At 39.6% G+C, this 23,525-nt stretch overlaps 1 protein-coding gene across 4 annotated transcripts in view; it reads left to right on the forward strand.

Moving 5' to 3' along the window:
• The window catches only part of PPP4R1 (protein phosphatase 4 regulatory subunit 1), a 63,112-nt gene that overhangs the window by 34,836 nt on the left and 4,751 nt on the right, over positions 1-23,525 (forward strand). For all 4 annotated transcript variants that reach the window (XM_058019521.1, XM_058019540.1, XM_058019549.1 and 1 more), the window contains 10 exons: positions 317-463; positions 2,042-2,149; positions 2,941-3,006; positions 5,143-5,301; positions 6,512-6,642; positions 7,769-8,292; positions 15,517-15,692; positions 19,793-19,888; positions 21,504-21,689; positions 23,165-23,326. In XM_058019521.1, coding sequence (XP_057875504.1) covers positions 317-463; positions 2,042-2,149; positions 2,941-3,006; positions 5,143-5,301; positions 6,512-6,642; positions 7,769-8,292; positions 15,517-15,692; positions 19,793-19,888; positions 21,504-21,689; positions 23,165-23,326 — 1,755 coding nt within the window. The remainder of the gene's footprint in view (positions 1-316; positions 464-2,041; positions 2,150-2,940; positions 3,007-5,142; positions 5,302-6,511; positions 6,643-7,768; positions 8,293-15,516; positions 15,693-19,792; positions 19,889-21,503; positions 21,690-23,164; positions 23,327-23,525) is intronic.

Genomic DNA, 23,525 nt, shown 5'->3' on the forward strand with positions numbered 1-23,525 from the left:
GCTTTTTCTTTGCGCGTTTCCTTCAAATTTGCCATGACTGCTCTTTTTGACATTAAAACAAATTGTGTGTGAACCCAAGAAACACCTGCACATTGTCAGCTACAGCAGGTATCCACCTCCATACTTCCCAAAACACAGGACAGCAAACATGAAGTGCTTGCAGAAGCACTTGTGGAGCACTTGTCCTGTCACTGCGTGCAGTTAGTACTGCTGTATGTTGGTATATAGGTACACCTTCCAAAATACAGCACACGTGTATTTCAAAAAATAAAACTGTCTTGGAATTGCTTGGTTCAATTTTGTCTTTCTGTGGCAGGTCAGAAAGACAAGCCAGGCAGCTTTGTTAGTGCTGTTGGAGCAAGAACTCATTGAGAGATACGATGTGGAGACCAAAGTGTGCCCTGTGCTGATAGATCTGACAGCTCCAGACAGCAACGACGATGTGAAGACTGAAGCTGTGGCTGTAAGTAACAGCAGTGCCAAATCACACAGCCAAAAGCTTGCCTGAATGCTTGATAGTGCAATGGTGGTGGTGTGTTTCCAAGTTGCACAGCCATTACTAAAAAGAAAATGTTATATTCCCTCTCTGTAACAAATCTGTAACAACTTCTGTGCTGCGTCAGTGCTGTACACTCTGGTCAAGTTATGATTTAAATTCAAAAACTTACATATGCTATTTAAAAAAACCCCAGCTGAACAAGACAGTGCAGGGGATTAATTGTATTGACTCCTAAAGCATCTGCTGTGTTGGCTTTTTAGTTTTGTGAATGTTTGTCTGTTTATTTTATGGAAGTTTAAATTGCCTGTGTGGAAAATTTCCATCAGTTCAAAAGTTTTAATGCCTCAGTTCTTTTGCTCCTTGCTGTATGTCTATTCACTTTATTGATTTTGTGGTGTTTTATTGGAAAAAAGTAATAAGCATCTGAGTTGATTAACTCATGGTTGGTTGGTTGGTGGCCATTTTTTTGCATTAGACACAACCTTCGTAATTAAAATGTATGTGTTGAATTAAAATAGTTAGTAGAATAGTTAACTTATAATGGAGAAATGGCAGATGGAGGCCCTTTTGTTTCATTTTTTTATTGCAATTTATCTTGCTGCTTTCTGCTGGGTGAATTTTTTTCTGTTCTTTTTGCTTGAGAGAGACCTCATTTAATATTTTACTTTCCTACAGTGGCTGGACTGATAAACAATAAAAAGTCTGAATCACTGTTGGATTTGGCACCAAATTTCTAGTGCTTCTTGATGAAGCTTACAACTACATAAGGGAATAAAGTATAAGCAGATTAGTTTTATCTGTCTTGATGGTTTTGAAGGTATTGAAACTTGACAGAAATTTCTGTACCTCATCAACCCCCTAGAGGTTAGAAAAGCCATCATTTGTTATTATAGAGGAATGAATGTAAGTAGTTCTACTGACATGATGGGGAATGGTAAATGTAAAATTCTTTTTGCTTTTTAAAGCTTTTTTAAGTTTCAGTACAAATTAGAATGAAGGAGCAGTTTGAGGGGAAGAGGGTTTTTTTTGATGTGATACATTTCTTTGGTAATTTTATGTTTGCGAGTTGCATGTATGCAGTGTGGTGTTGTATTTAATTTTAAACCATATAGGACTCAGAAGTCTCTTAAGCACATTAATTGTCAATAATTTTCTGTTAATTGTACATATATACATTTTGTATTGAAGTAGTAAAAGAATCATGTACTTTTTTTTTCTTTTTTTTTAAGATCTGTTGGGTAACATAGGAGAATAATTTCTAAGAGTCTAATTATCTTTGTTAGCTAGGAATTTTATTCAGTTTATTGGAGGATCAATGTTATCTTCTACATCTCTGTTGTGTCATGACAAAGAAATGGGAAACAGTTCTTTGCAAAAGTGGCCAAACCTTTTCAATTCAAATGGCATTTTGTTTTCAATATTTTTCACAGTTTTTAGTATAGTTATGTTCATCAGAATAGAGAGTAGATGTAAAAAGCCTCTGCTGACACAGCATGGTGGGTTATGCAAGCATCACTGATTAAATGTCTGTCTTGCCATTAGATTATGTGCAAAATGGCCTCCATGGTTGGGAAGGACATCACGGAAAGACTTGTGCTTCCCAGGTTCTGCGAGATGTGCTGTGACTGCAGGATGTTTCATGTTCGTAAGGTATGAATTACGAGCATCTGGTCTGCATTATCTGTGAAAAAATGTGTCTTGTGCTTGGAACTTGCATGTGACTAAGAAACTTCCCTGGTAGATCTCATTTGTGACATGTGGAAGTGAAAGCTGTGGGGGTTTTTGTATCTCGCATTTCCACAAATTTCAATGTTTGACACTGAGATTTTTTTTCCAGAATCACTACCCTTATTACTAGAAACAAAGAAAGAATCTGCTTGTCCTTATGCCATAGGTGGCTGCAGTGTGGTTGGGCATTTGTCCTTATGGTTGTGTTGGTAGCCAGGAAAACATGGAGCAACTATGGCTGATGCTCCATGTTTTCAGCCACCTGAGCTCATATCTCTGTGCACAGATGGAATTCAAGATGCTCATCTTCATCAAAGATGAAGTAAACCAGTATTCCATCATTATGTTTAGGTGTGGAGTTATAAGCTATCCAGTGGCAGTGTTTTCTCATCCTGCCACTGGATAGCTTATTTCCCTTTATAACTGCATGTGTTCTTTAATTTGACAGCACCTCAAATACATTTTATCCTCTTTTATTTTCTTTTAAGTTCTGGGGTTCTTCTGTGATTAAAAAAGACTGACTAATTTTTAAGAAAATAAAATTATTTGTCTTTTAAAAAACGTAGAAAATGATGGAATGGGAAAGTAGCTCATAATGAGTTTGCACCAAAGCATATTTTTCTGATTTTAAAAGTTGTTGATTTTTTCCTCCTTGGATTTTGCTGTATTAAAGCAGTGGTCTTAGTCTTTATTTCTTCCATTCTGTCTGCAAGGTATGTGCAGCCAATTTTGGAGATATCTGCAGTGTGGTTGGACAGCAAGCCACTGAAGAAATGCTGGTAAGCCATTTCTTAAAGGGTTTTTCTTCTTAATACAATTCAGGAGTGGAGCCAGACAAGCTACAGAAGAAGGGCAGTTCATGAGAGATTGCAGACACAGGGGAGTGTGGCAGGGGGAATAAAGTGCTGGGGATGCTGAGGCTTATGTATTGATTTAATCTCTTCAAGTCAGTTTTCCTGCCTCCAGCAGCCTCCTGGAAAGGAGGGAAAGAGAAAGTAAAGTAAAGGAAATAAGTGAATCTCAGAAATAAAAAATGAAATAAAGAGAAGAGAGACAAATTCAAAATGGAAGAGCAGGGAACTGGATGGAGTGGTGAGAGCAGGATCCTTAACTGTGCACGCTTTCCCATGGTGGGTGTGGAGAGCTAGGGGATGTTGATGGATTTGGAGATGTGACAAGGCTAGGGAGGAGAAATTATCATGGCAGGCTCTGGAGCTCTGAAAGCTCTTCAGGCTTTCTCCTCTTGGGAATATGGACAGTGAGCTTGTTGAGGGCCAGCAGAGGCTGATGAATCAATGCCCTGAATTAGCGAGGGACCTGCATGGACAGAGTGTAAGGTGTAGTGTAAGTCATGCAGGCGTGACTTCAGCCAGAGACTCTGCAACTTTTTGCAGTTGTGGTGTTGGGACAGATAGGCCTATTGTGGATCTCAGGTCATTTCTTGTACTCTTAAAGCATTTTCTGCATTTTTCTCTAGCTATTGAATGATTCAAGTCATTTGGTAGTGAAGTTTAGTTGTGTGGATTTGCATCCCATATGCTTCCTGATTTGGGATGTAAATTGATTTCTCTCACACAACTGCCTTTTTAGTGATTAGCGTAATGAATTTGGATTAAAACTTTGTACAGGGTGCACTTAAACTACTATGCAATAAAAAGTGATGATTATTTCATTTGAAAGCAGTAATGTGTGACAGGACAGCTGGGATTCTCTTTCTATAACAGAAGATGCCATTTTCTGCTCTTCTTGGATTATTGTTAGAAAAAAGGAGGAGTGTAAAAAGCTGAATGATAAAACTTCATTTTCTAATCTAAAAGCTTTTTTAAATTAGAGGCAAAGTCCTGGATACTTGGCTGCAGAGATGGGGACAGCTGAACATTAATAAATGTGAACAAGGCTGTAGCAACAGCCATTGGATTATTAGTCATGTCTTGTTACTGTGCCTGTTGCAAAGCCAAGGCAGCTGTGCCTCACTTGCACTCTGTCCACCCTTGCCATTACTGTGTCCAAAAAGCCCAAGCACCTGAGCACCTTCAAAATGCTTCAGTTATATTAGTAAAACCACTGCTCTGTTCAAACATGTTATTTCTTGAGCAAATGCAGTCTTTCTCTCATTCCCCTGTTCTTCTTTGCTGTTGCATTGTAGGATAGAGTGTGGCAGAGGTTGATAAATCTAACAGTGAGAAGTGTAGGTAGAAAAGGAAGTTTTTTCTTTCTGAAGATGCTGTTTGTTATTTCAGCAAAAATCTCACAAAAAATCTGAAGTGATCTCTGATAGGTAAAATGCTAATCATAGAATCAAAAAATGTTAAGATTTGGAAGGGACCTTAAAGATGACCTAGTTCCAACCTCACCTGTCATGGGCAGGGATGCCTTCCACTAGATCAGGTTATTCAAGACCTTACCCACCTGGCCTTGAAGACTTCCAGGCTTGGGGCATCCCCAATCTACCTGGGCAGTGTGTTCCAGTGCCTTACCACCCTTGCAGTAAAGAATTACTTCCTAATAGTGCACCAGTATTATTTTTCTTGTCCCTGCTTTAAAAGAATGGTGTGGACATGAATGGTGTAGACATGTAGACTTGTCTTACAATAGGTTTCTTGGTCTTGGGGGTATTTTTGAAGTTGGTCTTTTGGGGGATGTTTTTGGAATATAAATCATTCTTAAGAGTTAGTACTTCCTTGCAATTCTTCAAACAGGTGAATTTTCCTTATCTGTATCCATAAGTAATATGAAAGCAGCAGATTAGAGGCATGGTGCTACTGCGTATGTGTTCTTTGTCTTGCAAATGTTAAACTGTGCATCTAAGTATGAAGGTGGACCAGGTGAAGAAAAATGAATGTGAAAAGAGAACTTGTTTTGAAACAAGTGCTGCTTATTAAGACTTGCAAACTAACTCACTGTATTCCTAACAGCTGCCAAGGTTTTTCCAGCTCTGCTCTGATAATGTGTGGGGAGTTAGGAAAGCCTGTGCTGAGTGCTTCATGGCAGTTTCTTGTGCAACATCACAGGAAGTCCGGAGGACAAAATTGTCAACCCTTTTTATTAATTTGATTAGTGATCCTTCGCGATGGGTAAGAATTGCTTTTTATTTTTTGAATAGCTGTTGTATTTGAAGGATTTTACTGCAATGCTCTATGTAGAACTTCTCATGGGTGTGGGTAATCTAACCTATTCCATGCACCTCAAGCAAAATTGTTCTTAAACTGGTTAGTTCATTGATGGGTGTAGAGAGTCCCTCACATTTTTACAGCAGCATGTAAGAAAAACTCTGCCAGTGAAGTAGCTTTTTTGAGCTACAGAATTGCCTGTGATGAACATAGCTGAGAATCATTAACAAAACTGGAAAATAAATTATGGTATACTTATGCTTCTTCAGGTTCCCTACCACCATGTTGTTTTTTGATGGAGGGCGTGGTGGAGTTTGTGGTTGGTTTGGAGGTTGATTAGTTTTGGATTTTGTGGATGTTTTTGATGTTGATGGTGGGGAGTTTCTTATTAATTAAAATTGTATTGTTTCTTAGGTGATGGCTTTTTGTTTGCGTTTTTTTTTAGGGGGGTTGGGTGGGATTTTTGTTCTTGTTGGGAGGGTAGGTTGTTTTTTGTTTGGTTGAGGTTTTTCATTTTTTGCCATCTTGAAGATTTACTCTTAAACCTTAAGTTTGTTACTAAGCAGACAACTTCCAGGAGCAAAGGATCATCTGCACAGAAGCATGAGTTCATGGACCTTGGAAAGTCATACAAGTTGTAGCCCAGCAGAAATAATCAAATAACAAAAATTGAGATAGAGAATTGTTGAGAAAAGGAGAATAAACAGTAGGAGAAAGGAGGAGCAAATGCACGACGTAGCCAGATAGGAAAGGGAAAGAAATATAATGCTTATCAGTCAGATTTCTGAAACTGAAATGTCTGCTTTCTGTACATGATGTTTTTTTCCTTTCAAGTTGTTAAAATTCTGAGCTCTCGAATTTACCTGCTTCTATTATCTAAACAGATTGTTCCTCCTTTGGCTGTGGGGAATAAGCCTGTCAGTTTGGTAACCTGTGATTTAACTGGTTTCACTGTGCTTTTTCATTTTTCTTAACATTTTTTTTAAACTTGGCATTCTGTAGACATCTGACTGATTCTTTCCAGACAAGAGCCTCTGCTCTTGATTTCTTGATTTCTTTAGTAGGCTTATGACCCTTTCAATTCCTAGTAGCAGGCATTTTATGTTTTCTAGGACAGCAAGATTTATATATATAGAAATAATTTTGTTTTTTCACCTTGGACCCTTTCCCCTAGGTTCGCCAAGCAGCTTTTCAGTCTCTGGGGCCTTTCATATCAACTTTTGCTAATCCATCCAGCAGTGGCCAGTACTTTAAAGAAGAAGATGGTAATAACCCAGAAGATTGTGATTCTGCACAGGAGAACAGGTAAATTTGCTAAATCTACAAATTACTTTTGCCTCCTTGGTCTTCTTCTCCATGAACTATTAGAAAAGCTAACTTTCCTGGATAAGTTGAATATTTGTAAATGGAAAGATCTGGATCTTCTCATCTCCATAGACCAGAATTAGGATATATGTTCTGTGATGAGATGACTGACTTGACAGACAAGGGAGAGCAGTGTATACTGTGTACCTGGATTTTTTTTTTGCATGGTCTCCTGTAAGATCTTTATGGAGAAGCTGCTGAAGTTGGGTTGGATGAGGAGATAATGAGATGGGCTGAGGACCTGGCTGGGCCCAGGGGCACTGGTCAGCAGCGTGTAGTTGAAGGTCACTGACCGTGTGTCAAGAGGGGTCAGCACTGGTTGGGTCCAGTCCTGTTTAACATCCTCTTTACCTCTTTAGTGATCTGAGAGGATCAGGGTGTAGCCTCAGCAGGTCTGCTGATGACACAAAACTGGCAGGAGTGGCTGCTTCACCCTCAGGGTCGTGCTGCCATCCAGAGGGAGTCATGGAGAGGCACACTGGAGAGGGTGCAGTGGAGGGCCGCAAAGTGACAGATTGTGGGATCTCTCCTGTCGGGAGAGTCTGAGTGAGCTGGGACTTCAGCCTGAGAAGAGAGGGCTCACTGAGGCATCTTACCAATGTTCATAAACACCTGAGGGGAGAGTGAAAAGAGAATGGAGCTGGACTCTTTTCAGTGATGCTCAGTGACACCACAACTCCAAGTCAATGGCCACAACTCCAAACAGGAGGTCCCCTCTGAACATCAAAACCTACTTTTTTTTTTTTACTGTGAGGATAACCAAGAACTGGCAAAGGTTGTCCATGAAGGTTGTAGAGTATCCATCCTCTGAAGTACTCAAAACCTGTCTGGACGCAAGTCCTGGGCAAGTGGTTCTGGTTGTTCCTACTTGAGCAAGGAGGTTGGCCCACTTGGCTTCTAGAGATCCCTTCCAACCTTGACTCTTCTGTGATTCTATGACTTCTGTTTTGTTATGGTGTAAATAAATGTACTTTGACAAATAGCAAGTTGATAGCATGTGTGTTATCAAGAAAGAGCATAACAAGTCTATTTTGGTTTTTTAATGTCCATTTTCTTTGGCATTCAGCTGTGAGCAAGTCAGGACCACAGAAGATGGCACAACAGATGAAGAGCACAACAGGACAGAGGATCTTTCTTCACATTGTGATGATAGTGATGATTTTGCAACAAAACTTGAAAATGTCGTAGAAGATCAAAATACAGTGTCAAATAACTCCAAGAGGGAAAGTGATTTCCAGACTGAATCATCCTTCCATTGCACTTTGCCTTCAGAATCTTGTGGGGAAATGGCAGATGAGAACGAGCAAAGTTCTCATTGCTGTACAACAGCTGTGCAGGAGGCTGGGCTGAATTCACAGGAAACCTCTCTTTCAGAGCAGGAATTATACAACTCTTTCCATTTCTGGAGGACTCCACTTCCTGAAATAGATATTGACTTTGAGCTTCAGCAGACTTCTGATATAAAACTCGATAGAGAAATTCAGGAACTCACTATGCCAGTGTCTCCAAGCATTCCTGTGGCAACAAGGAAAGAATTAGAAGAAATGATAGAAAATTTGGAACCCCATATAGATGATCCAGATGTTAAAGGTATGGTAAAGATACTGAAGCATTTTTAATGTTTGGAGATACGTGTATGTTGCTTCAGCAGTTTGTGCTTTAACCTCTTAGTTGTTTTAAAAGTCAGAAGTACTGTTTTCTCCTGGTCCTCAAAGGGATTGAGGAAAATTGATATATCGTCAGCTAAAAGGGAATTTGCATTTGTGTAAAGATGTTTAAAGGAGTATAATTCCTTTTATAAACTGAATGCATGTGCAGTTAGGCAGTATAAAGTTCTGACTGCCTGTTTTGACATTAAAATCAAATAGATGGTTCAAAGGCATGAGCTGTTGATGAGCAAGTTTATTCCTAATTAGCATACATGTAAAATAAGGCAGATTAAGAGGGTTTTATTTTTTTAATTATCAGTGTGAATTATGGTTTTCTTTTTACTCATTATCCATTTGATTTTGGATTAATTAGTCTCCATTTTTTTCTGCAAGGGCTTTTTTATTGCAGTCACATGTTTACAGCTTTAATGCGACAAGTTTGTCAGATCAGGCTGATAATTGATCCAGGCTGAGTTCTTGAAGTGAGCACACATTCTCCATTTTAAAAGCTCTTGAAGAATGGAGAAGGGTTTCATAAGTGTGACGAGGTGGTGGAGCAGCACTTCAGAGACACCTCCTCAGCTAAAAGGACTTGGCTCTTCTACACATACTTACTGGAAATAGGTTTTTCTTGGTATTCATATGCTGAATAAATTCTAAGACACATTGGGCTTGAGTGTCACAGTCAGAAAGTTTGGAGGTACCACTAAGGAGGCAGTCATGTTATTTTGGAGCTGAGGAATCTCTAAGGGGGGAAGCATGGCTCTATACCAGAAAAAGTAGGAGGAAAAGGAGGGGCATGTTGGGGGGAGATATTTTAGAATAAACTGATACTGCTTTCAACTTCATTTTATTGTTAGTAGGTTGATGTGCTAATAACTTTTTTAAAATCCATTTTGTACTTTTATCTAATCACTTGTGAAGTCAGCAGATAAAACTTTGCTTTAGGAGTGCTTTGGGCACTAAGGAGAGAGGTAAGAAAAAAATTTCACCCTTGCTAATGACTTCAGTCTTCATATAACCCATCTTTGAAGCCAACTGCAGAAGCTTTGCACTGCTGTTCAGGTTTACTTTGTAAAGCTGTTCTGTCTATAGTTACAGAACATACATTAATGCATAAATTACAGTGGTTTATGTAAGCATGTAGTTGTACATCCAGAATTGTCCTGTGTTATGGGTTTATCATGTGTGTTCATGTCTTGTTTCAGAGCAGGTTTTTGGAATTCTTTTTGTTTGTTTGTAGGTCTCTTGACTGGGTGTCAGGAGCTTTTCTGTGGAGTTGTTGACCAACATTTGCACATTTAAGTAGAAGAAAACTGTTCCTAGGTTGTCAACACAATGGGTTTCCCCACTCTGACTTGGTCAAGGCTGTGAAATGAAGCCCCATAAAACATTCCTCCTAAATCTTCTACTCTTTTTCCTCTTGCCTGTGCTCTTGTTATTCAGTCTAAGTGCTCAAGAAGCTGGAATTTAACAACATGCCTGTTTCAATTTAGTAACATTGCAATTTAAATTTTGCATAAAGTGCAAGTAGTATTAATTTTGCATGCTTGTCTCAAACACTGTGGCAGACATAGAAGTGGTAGATATCCAGACTTTAGTCTGAGTAGCTGACTTGATACATGTCTTTTGAATCTTATGCTTCCTAAATTGTGACAAAAGGTAGGCTTGCTCTGGGGGTAATCCAGAAGATCAGAGCCCTGTCTCCTTGCTCATGGCAATATAATCTAAAATGATTGTTGCAATCTGATGGTATTAGTATTCAATCAAAAGTATATCTTAATCTGTTCTCATGGAAATTTGATGAAACTACCTAATTTCACAGATAATTTTGTCTCCAGTATACATGGCTTACAAATGTATGCCAAATAGCCCTGGTCCCAAATGGTCCATAGGGCCTGACCCTGCCTGCACTTCCCTCTCTGCAAAGCTGGCCATTATGTTTTTGAGTCTTGTACTGTGAGTAGGCTTTGCTTTGACAGCAATGACTGAGCAAGCTAGGAGGGTTTTTTTTTCCTCTCTTTATTTCTTTTTAAATCCCTGTGATCTTTTTCTTGCACTTATTTTCTTCATTGGCTTGCTGTCACCTAAGTCCTGGACTCCTGCTTCCATGCTGTGCTCCTGTCTTTATTGCTGCATTCCCAGCCAAGGGATGGGAGTGGAAGATGCTGTGTTCTCTGTGGTGGGTAAGTGGAGGCCTGCCATACTGGAGAGCTTCCATGGGTACACATCTTCTGGCTTCTGTAGCACATTGGCCAAGGATCCTGAAGGCGTGACAAGATGAAGTGATGAAGTGTGGTTTGGGAATGAGACTGCAGTTTATGATGTTTTGCATGTGTCAGTAAGATAAAGTTGTTCAGGTGACCTTGTCTCTGGCTCTGCCTTGCCTCTCTATGCTTAACTGTACAAATGCAGCAGCCTTCTTTGACATGGGTTTTTGGTTGTTTCTTTTTTCTTTTTCAAAAGTTTTAAATTTTTTTTTTAACATTTTAGAAATTTATGAGAAGAAGAAAATTTACTCCTGTTGTGTGGAATCATAACGGCACAGGGTTTTTGCAGTTTCTTAAGATCACACTGAATTTTTATTATTTGACTCTGCAGGATGTATAGTGATGGTAATTGGGTGCTGTTCTTCACTGGTTAGTTGGAGGAGGTTGATGATTTCTATTTTGCTAGTTGGTTTCAGAGCCCATCCCTGAGAGCTGAGGCAGATAAGAAGATTTGGTGCTGAAATTCAGCCAGCAATTACTCTGAGTCAGAAAAATATGGTTTAGTTGGGGTTTTCTTAGTGGTTTTTTTTGTTGTTGTTTCTTCCTCCCATCACCCTCTGCTTTGCACTGGATGTTCATCCCTAGCAGCATACCTTTGTACCTTCCCTCCACATGTATTCCCCCTCCTATTTCCTTTTTTATTTTCATTTCTCTTTCTTTCTGGGTTTGGCATTCCTCTGCTTCACATGTCTCATTTCACCCTTGTGTCTTGTGTGAGTTGCTTCTCCCCTCACCTGCTTGCATCATTATAGCAGAAGTATTGAGAAAGAATAACTCAGTTTTTATCTGAGGAGTACCTGAGTGTACCATGCCAATGGGAAGAGTCAAAAGAAAGGCATCACCAGGTCGTGCAGCCCAGAGTATGGCATGTTCAGTGCATATCCCCATCTTCCAGATGCCTTGGATGCCAAACTCTAAGGGGTTGCTGTTTACATTCCCACTGGTCATGGTTGTGTGGTTTTGGTTTGGTGTTTTGTGTTGGGGTTTTTTTGGGTGGGGAGGGTGGGTGGTATTGATTTGTTTGGGAATTTCTCAGTGCACCTCAATAAAGCAGTTCCTGTTTCAAGCCTTAGATCTTTGCTTCAAGGCGTGGAGACTGATGAGATCTCCAGCAAAAACAGGTTTTTAACAGTAATCAGTAACCATCATAGAATATTTTTTCCCCTAGTCTCATTCTCAAAAAAGGATAAACTGCTTCACCTGAATCTCACTCTTTACCCTGAGGTTTTCCTTCCAGAACTAGCATATTGCCAAAGTGATAAATCTGAGCAATAGTTGGTTGAGCATTCAGCAACCAGGATAAAGAGAGCCTGTCTTCTCACAGGCAAACTGCTGGCTAGCAGAGCTGCACAGGCTGTGCAGAGTTAAGCACTGCTATTGTAATCCCTCTTGAAAGGACCTTTCCAGTCCACTGGCCAGACATCTGGAAGGTCTCAGGCTGGGAGATGGGAACCTGCACGCTCCTGTGAAGTATGCCAGCTTTTTAAAAATCATCACAGGTCTTTTTTCAGGGCACGTTTTTCCAGTTCCCTGAGGCTGCTGCTGTCTTCACTTCCTTCAGAGATTGCTTTTCTTTCCTCAGATGTTTTTATTTCTTTATTTTTCTTTCCACTGACATTTTCTTCAACTGGATTTATCTTATGATCTGTATAGAAAGGGCTAAATCATTGTAATATCAGCTTTCCTTAATATTATTTGGGGGAATAGAGGAAACCTGACTTGCAGGCTACTAAGGCTAACTGTGCCCTAAGTCACTTAGTTACAAGCTGCTTTGCCAAAAGGAGACCTAATGTGGACAAACCAGCCCAAATTTGGGGTTAATTGATCCCATTCCCTTATAAGAACTGTAAGTTAGGTTACTGCACTGCCTGCAATAAAAGTCTGAAACATATTGTTAATGGAACAGGTGAGGAGTAAGTGGAGAAGAAACTGTTCTTATGTTTCAGTTACTTCATCTCTGTACCGGTTGCAGCCCATAGCTTTTGCCTCTGAGTAAGAAGTAAGGGTAGGGAAGGCAGATGCTTTAGAAAAAAGAAAGCAAAAAGAAGAAAAAAATAAATGAAACATCAACGTCTTCTAGTGAAACATCAGGAGAAACAGAAAACAACAGTAAGGTTTATTAAAAGGACAGAAACTCCTGAAAACCAGGAAATTAAGTAAGAGGGATAAAATGTGATTTAGAATTTCTAGATTGTACTAGTTATTTTAGGATGCAGGTACAGTAGCCAAGACTAAATACTTTTTTGTTTAAAAATACATCTCACTTGAAACAAGTGTTGAAGAAAGAGTTAATTAATGGTCTAAGATCCAGTAAACATTGACTTTATCTGAGCAATGCAATTACCTGAGTTCTATGCTATGTGCAAAACTGACCTTTACACTCCAGTTTTTACCAATTGTATTTGTGAAAACTGGTTAGCCAGAGACTCCCTTCTTGAAGAATTTCTCTGTCATTCACACGAGAGCCTTATCCTTTACTTGAATTTGAAATGATTGTCTGCAAACCATTGCCTGTCTCATGTCAGTAGGAAATCTCTTCATGAGAGATAAGGAGCAGCAGCGATCCTTGGCTCTTCTTTTACCAAGGACCTTAAGATGTTTGTGGACTTCAGGACATTCACCTTTCAGTGAATGGCAGCACTGAAGTCACAGATAAGCACTGAAAGAAGGCACTTGCCAGTCAGTGAAATCCTTGGGAGTTTGGCTTCTCCTGTCCTTCACCGCCACATCTTGAGATTGTAGAATTGACAAGAAGCTGAGGAAATGCACATTTTTGTCATATTTCTTCTAGGGCAGGCAGAGGAAATCAGGACAGGTGTTGTCTCCATCCTGTTAAAGCCCCTAAGCAAGGGCAGTCCAGGTATGCAGGCTGACAGTGGGGCATGGGTGGGGAATATGTCTTGGAGGATATAGGTACTGTACATACTTTTGTTGCTATAAGTAATCTTTGTTAGCTCTGTGTGGATTTTTCAGAAAATACATAAACAGTATTGAAGCAGTGTGTGTTTACCTAGTCGGGGTAAGCTTTCTTCACTTTTCAGTGAAGGTGAGAGAAATGCACATTTTTCATGAAGTTGTCCTTCATGAAAGGCATCTTCAAGAAAAATGTCTCAATGTGCAGCAGAATATAATTATTTTCCATTTTCTTGTTTGATTTCTCTAAGTTAAAATAGTTTGGAAATAAGCCAGGCATTTCTTGCCCTAGCATAGCCACTTACTTTGCCTGGTATTGGGGATGATTTATTTAACATTTAAGTTTTGGGAAAATTTATTAACCTTGATCTTTTTTATTCTTATGGGTCTTAGAGTATACAAGTTTATCGCCAGTGAAGTAATACTTGAAGAGTAAGGTTGTAGCAGTCTTATTAATGTTAGAAACAGTAAATTTCCTTATTTTTATATATTTATATGTAAATTATAATATATATATTTAAACTATATTTTTCACATGTTTTATAGTGGAAGTATTAGTATTATGTTGATTATACTTTAAGTTTTTAACAATTTGTTTTTCCTGTTTCATGTTGAGGAATAGAGTAATACAGCAAGAATACATTTGGGTTATTTTATCAGAAATTGGACAGAGTTAGAGAGTTAGCATTGCATATTTTAAAAAATTGTCTTTATTCCTGCTCATGTAAACCCACAGTGTGTTTTCCAATTTTTGCTAGATTTTGCTAATGCTTCTAATCTAAGATTTTGCTGAGTTAACAATTTTTGTTTCTTGTAACAGCTGTATATCTGTGTATCTGTTTCTTCTATCTACAAATGAGTCCAACTTTCTTTATTTAGTACTTGTTAACAACCATATTGAAAATGCTGGAGTGGGTAATTCAGAGTTCTGTAGTTTAGTATGGCAGTGTGGGATTAAAAAGAAGCATATGGGTTGTCATGTAATTTCACAGTGAACATTTAAGAAACCTTGGAAAAGACAAAATCTATGATGAACAGATCTTCCGGATGGCTGGATAAATTTAATAAGTGAGGAGATAATTCCTCCCTGCCTTCTTGGAAAGAAGAGGAGGAGGAGAGGGGCAGGGTGGATTAATCTGCACTGAATTCTGTGTCACTTGCAACTGAGATCGCCCCTGATATCTGATCTCAGGTCAGGCTATAGCCAAGGAGCATTGCTCAACAAAGCTTTTTCTAATTGGCAGTAAACAGAGGGGTGAAAGCAGAGCAGCCTCAGAACTGCTGGATCTTTTCCAAAAGAGTGGATAGCAGAATATGAAGTGCTAATGCCTTTTTTAGATGAATAAGAGAACATCACACAGTGTGACCTTCTTATTTGTTGAGGATCCAAGAAGGCTGAAGTATTGGGTCTGGCATCTTTCTATATAGGTCTTGCTTTGTAGTTGCTATTAAAATGTTAAGATTTTAATGAACATATATAGAGGGAGAAAACAACCTCTCAGAACTGAAATCCTTTGTGTATTACAAAAACTGTTCTCAATCTTTGTTTGAATTATTTCATGTCTCTGTCTCTTAGTCCCACTTCCCACAAATGGCCCAGTCTGTAATATTCATGGGCTATCCTGCCCCAAAAAACTATTTGCACTATTAATATTACTAAAATTGTTAAAGAGCTGATCCTGCCATAACAGCAGTCTCCTTATTTGTCTTGAATTATGGGGTTTGTTTGTTTATTTCAGCTTTAGGGACAAATTTCATTGGACTGTGGTTTGGTTGAGTACCCTAGAAAAAGAGTGGGGTGTTAATCTAGCACTTAATTGGTCCCTAGTTTGGGATTTACCAATATGATCTTAAGTTGGTGTACCTCTCCTGTAGTTCCTCTGCCATCTTTCAGTTAATTAGTCTCTGTCTAAAAGTTGAATCTGTGCACTTGCTAAAAGTGCAGTTTGGTCTCTCATGTATTTCTCTTTTGTGTACTGCAGCACAAGTGGAGGTGTTGTCTGCTGCACTCAGAGCATCCAGTTTGCATCCTCAAGAAGAGACAATGGCCAGTGTTGGCAAGGGAACAGATTCACAGACTGAACTAACCATCAATGACCAACAAAGTTTTAAACCTATACTGAGTGATATTGTGCCTTTAATTCGTGACACTGTTGAGGTAAGAAGAGAGTTTTGTACTTTATTTTTTTCCATTAGGATTTTCAGGGCTCCAGTAACAGAGCAGTAATTTGCATTCATGTGATGATTGCAGCCAAGTGCTTTCTACTTTTGGCTGGTGTGACATTCCCTTTTGTTGGATGGTATTGAAATGGTAGCTACTAAAATAAAATTACTGGTATTGGGTGCCTTTGTTTTTGCCAATTCTGTGCATGTCCATGTAAATTCTTTAAACTGTTTCTGTTAAAATCTCTGTGACTGTTGCATTTGCAGATGTTTTAATGCTACCACATTTTATTAATGTGAAAGTGCCTTGCTTAAAATAGATTCCCTACTCATAATGAGTGAATCTTCTTCTCCAGTGCCCTTCCCTGAACCTGTAGAATGGGGTACTTTGTTCTCATTCTCTTTGCTCCCTGTGAGTTGATTCATTATGGTTTACTGGTCTGCATCAGAGAAGTTGAGGACCTGCAACTGACATGTTGTGCGGACTGCTGAAGGATTCTAGCAATCAGTAACATCTTGAAGTTTATTGCATTTACTCCTTCAGCCCTTCTCCCCATTCCCTGGCTGACTGTAGTTCTGGCATTTGATACTCTTTTCTGTTCTTTGCTCTGTCAGGCCAAACCCACTACATTCACTGCATGTAATGCCACAAGCTGAGGTGATATTAAATGTTGTTGTGTTGCAGATAGCAATGGTTCCAAAATAGGCTCCATAAAACCAGAGCAAGTGATTTGTTGAATCATTCTACTGAAATTGTATTTTCCAGATGAAATTTTGACAAGCATCTTTGAAATGGCTAGTACTTAATACCAGTTCAGTATAAAATATTTTCATCCTTCTTGAATTAGAGCAGTGTTTCTTGATGGCATTTAATTAACTATTCTCTAAGCTGTTGGACCACCATCTAGACCAAAAACATACAAGGGGTTCAGGAATATGACATTTACATGGTTACTGCTGATGATACACAATCATAATTTAACTATACAAATGTGGTTTGTTTCAAAAACACCAGCCTGCCTCAGATTCCTTTATGTCAGGCTCAAAATGCTTTTTTTATTATAGAATCTCTTCTTTCTAATGCTTACCTGAAATTACAGTTTTCCTCCATTCTTAAGAATTTTGGGAGGTGATGTTTGTGCAGAGGGACTTGTCCTGTGTTTTATGTTTTTGTATACAGAGTATAATGCTGATAGAAAATTTAAGAAGCAGTCACATTGCTGGTATATGTTGATTTTGCATGTTTCAGTTTTATGCTTTAAGAGGATGCCTTTAATCTGTCAGTTTCTTGTTTGTTACTGGCACTGAATCAAGCCCTCATTTTACAAGTGAGCAGATATTCTAGAGGTGACCTAGAATTCTGAGAATCAAGCTGTGATCTGTTGAGCAAGTAGACTGTTGCCCCTAGCAGTGAAGAGACCTCTGATTTTCACAGGTGGTTGTTGGGGTTTTTTACTGTGGTCGGGGTTTTGTTGTGGTGGTGGTTTTTTTTCTTCTTGACTTTTCTTGCAGTTTTTAAGTCTCAGCATAGCAGTGTGTCAGTAGGGTACCAGACTCTTGAGGGAAGTGAAGCTGTCCAGCATTTTATATTTGAATGCAGCCTGCACAGTTCTGCACATGCTCCAGTAAGCAAAACCACAGTGTGCGTGTCCTTTGGCAGCTGTACTGGTTCATGAAGGAGTTAATGCTGCATGTTTAAGAGAGATTCTCTATTCAGTTAAAATAAATGATGTAAAAGAGTGGACCAGTAAGATTTTTGGGACATGATGAAGCTTGTTTGTTGAGGGCAGCTGTTTATTTTTTCTCAGGAGGCACTGTTTTTATTTTTTTTAGGTTTTATGTTCTTTATAAGGTTTGATAAGGGGATGTGTATTGAAATCTGTTTTTATTTCGAGGTAGAGGGTGAAAGGAAACTGGGCTAAAACATTCTCACTCCTGTCTGGCACAAGTACCTCTTTCTAATAAGAATAGCATGGATGCCAGGAGGAGATGGACCCCTGACATTGGCCTCTTCTTTGTTTGGGCCAGCTGCTCCATCAGGGAGCACCAGCACTGCCTGTCCTGGTGTGCTACCCTCGACACAGAGCAGAGATCTTTGGAGCACAACCCCAGAGCTCTTGTTATGCAGCCAAGGGAAGCTTAGCCTTAGAGATTTTAGAGGCCATGGCAAAGATTTTGTGTTTGAGGTACACAAGAATGCATTAAGGCCATGGCAAAGATTTGCATTCTTGGTACACAAGAAGCTTTCAGGCTAAACCCTGCTGAATTTTCATGTCCTGGCTCTCTGCAATGCTCGGTTTGGTGTGTGCATGGAAAAAGATGGACCTTCATTTTCAGGAGTGGGGATACTGCATGACCTAAATACTGACTGATGGCTGGCCTTCTCTACTGAAACTCTTCCTCTCAGGAATGAATATCTGATTTTGAAAGTGGCTGAGTGAAAATATTCCCATCTGTGACACCCTCCATTATATTCGGTTGTTTGACTGGTTCAGTCCATAAAGTATGATTTTTTGAAGCTTAAGCTTTAGGAGCTGAGCAGGGAATGTGAGACAGAGTCCTTTCACTTTTATTGTAACAGAATGGCTGACCAACCTCTGGTCCCATGCAAACTGGCACCTCATGAAATGTACTGTGGCTAGAGTGTACTGGCTGCCTCATAATTCCATGATTTGCCAGACATCAAAGCTGGTGACTGGCAATGCTGAAAATAATCTCTTTTTAAGGGGGAGAAACCCCCAGACAAACAAAAGGCTAAAAAAGAGTGAAGGAGGAATTGACTGTCAAACTAAAAATCCTGCAGACATAGTTTTCAGAGCCTCTGGAGGTTTTACAGTTGGAGCTGTGTGCTGCTGGACACATTGAGTTATGGAGTTGCTTGCAAATCTCTTCTTTCCTTGGATCTTTAACACCTTCTTGCTGCTGCTTCCTAAGCCTGACAGGTGACATGGACTGCTGTGCCAGAGATATGCAATTGCCTCACAGCTCTGCCTGTTCTTTATCACCTGTAATTGTACCTCAGCAGCTAAAATTGCAGCCCAGTGCTTAGATGAAAGTAGCTTGTGGAGAAGGAAAAAGCAACTGTCTGAAGTCATACCAAGGAAGACAGATTGTATCCTGGAGGTTTCTTTTGGAAGAAGTTTGTAGTTTGCTGGAAAATTCTCGTTGTTAAAATGATCTGAGCAGCTGGTGGAAGTAGGCACGTTTTTGTTGCTTTTGTTGACCCTAGGAGCTCACCCTGCAGCATTTGTGAATAGATGGATACCTTGGCTCAAATCTAGCAAAAATGCCTTTGTCCTGTTCCAGCACACAGCAGCCTGATGTACTTTTCAGATATTCATTGCATACTGCTTGAAATCCATGGTTTGTTACATGAAGCCATTGTATGTGGAGAGCTGCACTTGGAAGGAAAGTGTTGGTGCATCCCCCCAGCAGCACAGCTCACTGCAGCCCTCACACCTCTGCCACTCCCAAAGGCTCAGATGTGTGGCCAAGGTGCTAAAATTATTGCTGAAAATTATTTTATTAGAACTGCTGAGAGAAGTTACAACTCTTGTCAGCAGCTGTGGCCAAGTAGGACTCAGTTCTATAAGGTGAAGCTTGTCCAGAGAAGGTTATAGAATAATCACCTCCAGGAAGGGTGCAACATCATGAGTCTCATGAGGTTCTACTCTTCAGTGTGAGGGTGGCTTTGTTTTAACCATTTTCTAGCACAAATCCAAAGCAACAAATCCATCAAAATCAGCTACAGGTGTTTTCTTACTTTCCATTCAGGGGAGAAGCAATGGGACCCATATGTTAGTTATATTTTCCTTAATGCAGTCTCAAAAGTACTTCTCTCCTGTGATTTTCATTCCATAAGAACCAAAATGGAGCACAGTAAGAGGAGCTTCTGTTTGAAATTGAAAGCAGATTTATCTTGCCGACCTTTTGATTTTGGGCTGCAGCAAAATTATATTTGATATTAAAACATATAGTCCTTTAATCTAAGAAATAGACTCTGAGGCAAGGACAGCACTTCTTGATGTTGGTATTTCTTTTGTGTTTAATCTTAGAGTGTGTTTTATGTGACCTTTTATTTTCTTTTTTTCACAGGGTATGGATTCTCCACTTCACTATATTCATAATGATTCAGATTTGAGTACCAACAGTAGTTTCAGCCCTGAAGAAGAAAGAAAATCCAAAGTACAGGTAAATGATAGTGAATTCTGGTTTTTTTATATGTAGCAGATAAGTGAAATTTTTTTTAATATATATGGGTATTTCTTTTATCCCCTTGATAAGTGACATTTTTAAAAATATATATGGGTATTTCCTTTATCCCTTGTTTTCATTCAGTCATTTCTGACATGATCTAGTTTCTATTAAATACCTCTTAATTAAGTAGTTTTAAATTAGTCCTTGTTTCCAGAGTCAATGGCTTCATTTAGCAATTGTTTCTGTTACATTTATGCATGAGAGGTAACAATATTATTTTGACATGAGATAACAGTTGCCACAGATCTTCAGGCTCTGTTTAATTTGGTTTAGTTTTCAATGGGAACCATGCTGTAGTGGGACTTAGGTTATTGAGGAAACAGGATAGGTTTTTTATTACATGTTTTAAGAGGAACCACCCCCACCCCTTGATAGCTTTTTGCAGAACAGTTTTGAAAGTGTTTCATTAAACTGGAACTGCCTCTGTTTTTTTTTCCAAAAGGAATCAAGTGTCTGTTGTTCCACAGTCTGGAACAACATTACATTGCCACTGTGCATCAGTGTGACTCCTTGAGTGAGAATCTCAGTCCCTGGCTTGTTCTTGTCCATGGATCTGTTCAGCAGCTGTGTTAGGCAAATGCTCTTGTGCACCCCTTCATAGAGTCAGTCCCTGACACAGCTGAAGCAAAGGCAGTAGTAAAGAGGTTCTCACAGAATTGTGGTTCAGATGCTTTGATTCCTCAGTGGACAGAAGGATAGTTCTTCACCACAGATCTCTTTGTCTCCGGAGAAGCCTCTTTCTCCCTGTTGAGTGTCCAAGGAGTTAGGATGCAGTATTGAACACACTGTAGTCTGCTCCCTCCATTTCCCTGCCTCCCAAGGCATTTTAATTTAGTTTTCTTCTCTCCACCTTGTCAAGATTTTGAGAGAATTAGGAAAGGTTTTTTTGAGCAAGTCACATAATTTGCTGTTTTACCTGTCTTTATGGATAACACAAAATGGCCAATTTGCACAACATGTGAGCCTGAATGTTTGCAAAGGGTGGAATGCAGTCTTTCCATTTCCTAGACTCCCTAAGGAGACTTGTCCACTTGCTCCTCTCTTGAGTTGGTCTGTGTATTTTCAAATAGCCCCTAGTCATGTTATTGTTCCTTTGGAACCTTTTGGAGGAACTTAGCACATACAAAACTGTTGTGTGTCAGAATAGGACACAGAATGAATGACACACAGAAACTGAAAGGTCTAAGGTAAAAAGAGCGTAGTTTATTTCTGACTCCAATATTTATAGACTTTCAAGAGTGACCATGGATTGGAGGATGAAATTGCCACCTCTCCAGCCACACTGGTCAAACCAACAGTCCATCAAATTTCTCTTCCTCTAGAAAGGAATGCAAAACAATCATTATTTATGTGAAAAGTGCATGAGAAACTCCATTACAAAAATGTAAACATCAGAAGGCTTAGAAGAGCAGGGTTGTGCTCTTATTAAGACACTGTAATTAAATAATATTCTGTAGTTGTGGGGGAACAAGAGTGCCCTGGAATGATAGTGAGCCTCATGAGGAGTAAGTGAAAATGGTGTGTATGCTGTGCCTTTCTCCTGCTGCAGGATGTTGTACCTCAAGCCTTGCTGGATCAGTACCTGTCCATGACTGATCCGTCCCGCGCACAGACAGTGGACACCGAGATTGCCAAGCACTGCGCCTACAGCCTGCCCGGCGTGGCTCTGACCCTGGGCAGGCAGAACTGGCACTGCCTGAAGGACACCTACGAGACTCTGGCCTCTGACATGCAGGTGAGCTCAAGCAGTGAACAGTTTGAAGTTGAGAGATGTGACAAAGACTAATTGCAACCTCTGTAGTGGTTTCTCTTGTTCGCTGGATGTTGGGCTGCTGTGCTTTCTACACAGAGCTTTCCATCCCTGGTGTTATCCTATAAGGAATGATGGTGCAGTAGTTGTTTTAGAGGAAGCAGAGAGTGTGGTGCTCAGGTAGTAAAGAAATGGGCAGGTTAGAGTGGGAGATGGATCTCCAGTAGGAAAATGAGGACAGGTTTCTGATTTTCTGTGCATGCTTGAGATCTTATGGCAGTGTCTGGGAGCCTCCTAGGTTTGAGAATTTGGGCTGTGCTGCTGTGTGAGCAGACATGCCCCTGCAGGCATGTCTGGAGCTTGGTGAGTCAGCCTCACACCAGGCCTTGGTGCCACATCCAGTTAGTCATACAGGAATAACATCACTATCACCATGCAGCAGCACTGCTGCTGTAAAAACAAATCCTGGAAATAGCAGCATTTTCCTTGTCAGGTGGTAAGGAGGTGGCTTTCTGCATTTTGTGGTTTACAGTTGTTTCCCAGACCTCCTTTGTTTCCTTTTTTGGAGATGCTCTTTTTATTTTTTTAAATATTCTCAGACTGCTTCACCTCCCTTGAACTTGCTGCTTGCTCTGTCAGAGCAGCAGTTCTCAGTGATACATTGTGAGTAATTTTATACATGGCTATTGCTCATTTTTTCCAGGCCCCTTTACAGCCATTAAAAACAACCAGCTAATAATTTAAAACACAAGTAAAAACAAATTGCCCTGTGTTCAGAAGTGTCCAGAATTTATCACCAGTCTAATCTGAATTATGATTGGATCACCAAACCAGGGCAAAAGAGCAGTGCCCATGCTAATTGGAAAGTGCTGGCTAAAGAATAGATACTATTTTATTTTTAAAAGACTTTTTTTGAAATTACTCGAATTAAACAATGTGCCCTCATTTTAGGGTGTCTGATAGCTCCACTGGTCCTTGGGCTGCTGGGCATCAAGTGTGGAAGAAACGTTACCTATTATGGAAGCTAAAATATCCCAGCTGAAATATTGTGGGATATATGTCTTACTCTTTTAATTTTAAAAATAGAATGAGACAATAGTAGCGTGAAACTAATTTATGCTGAAGAATTTAAAGCAATAAATAATGTGTGCAAGAGCACTCATGTCAGGAATACTATTTTGCTTCCTGGCACCAAGAAAATTAAAATATTTTGATTACTTATATTTGAATAGTTCCTTGATATGGAGGTGGAAGAAATGATACCTTGTCATTTGTCTTCTCTTCAATTTTCCTTTTTTTTTTTCCCATTTTAAATTTCCAGTGTAATATTCAGTTGTTATGTGAGGCACTATAAGGATATTTGTAAGCAGTGGAATTTGCTGGGAGTCCAGCTTGGATACTGACCCTCAGGTTTGCCTGGAGCCCTTTGGATCAATAACATTGATTTGTTTGTGTTGCAGTGGAAGGTTCGGCGGACACTGGCATTTTCCATACATGAGCTTGCTGTCATCCTTGGAGACCAGCTTACAGCTGGAGATTTAGTTCCTGTCTTCAATGGCTTTTTGAAGGACCTAGATGAAGTGAGGATAGGTGTGCTTAAGCACTTGCATGACTTCCTGAAGGTATGTCTGTGTCCTACCCATGTAACTCTGTGGGAGTTAGATATCTGTTGAATACTGGGATGTATGTTGCAAGAGATCTGTGTTGGTGCTGCTTGATTTTCTCTGAAGAGCTTTCTTCATGTTTATTCAGTATATGATTTTTTTTTTTTTGCTCTAATAATCTGCCTACATGACTTACTTGTCAAATTTCTGTAGAGGT

This window comes from Melospiza georgiana, chromosome 1 (genome assembly GCF_028018845.1).
Source record: "Melospiza georgiana isolate bMelGeo1 chromosome 1, bMelGeo1.pri, whole genome shotgun sequence".
NCBI lineage: Eukaryota > Metazoa > Chordata > Aves > Passeriformes > Passerellidae > Melospiza > Melospiza georgiana.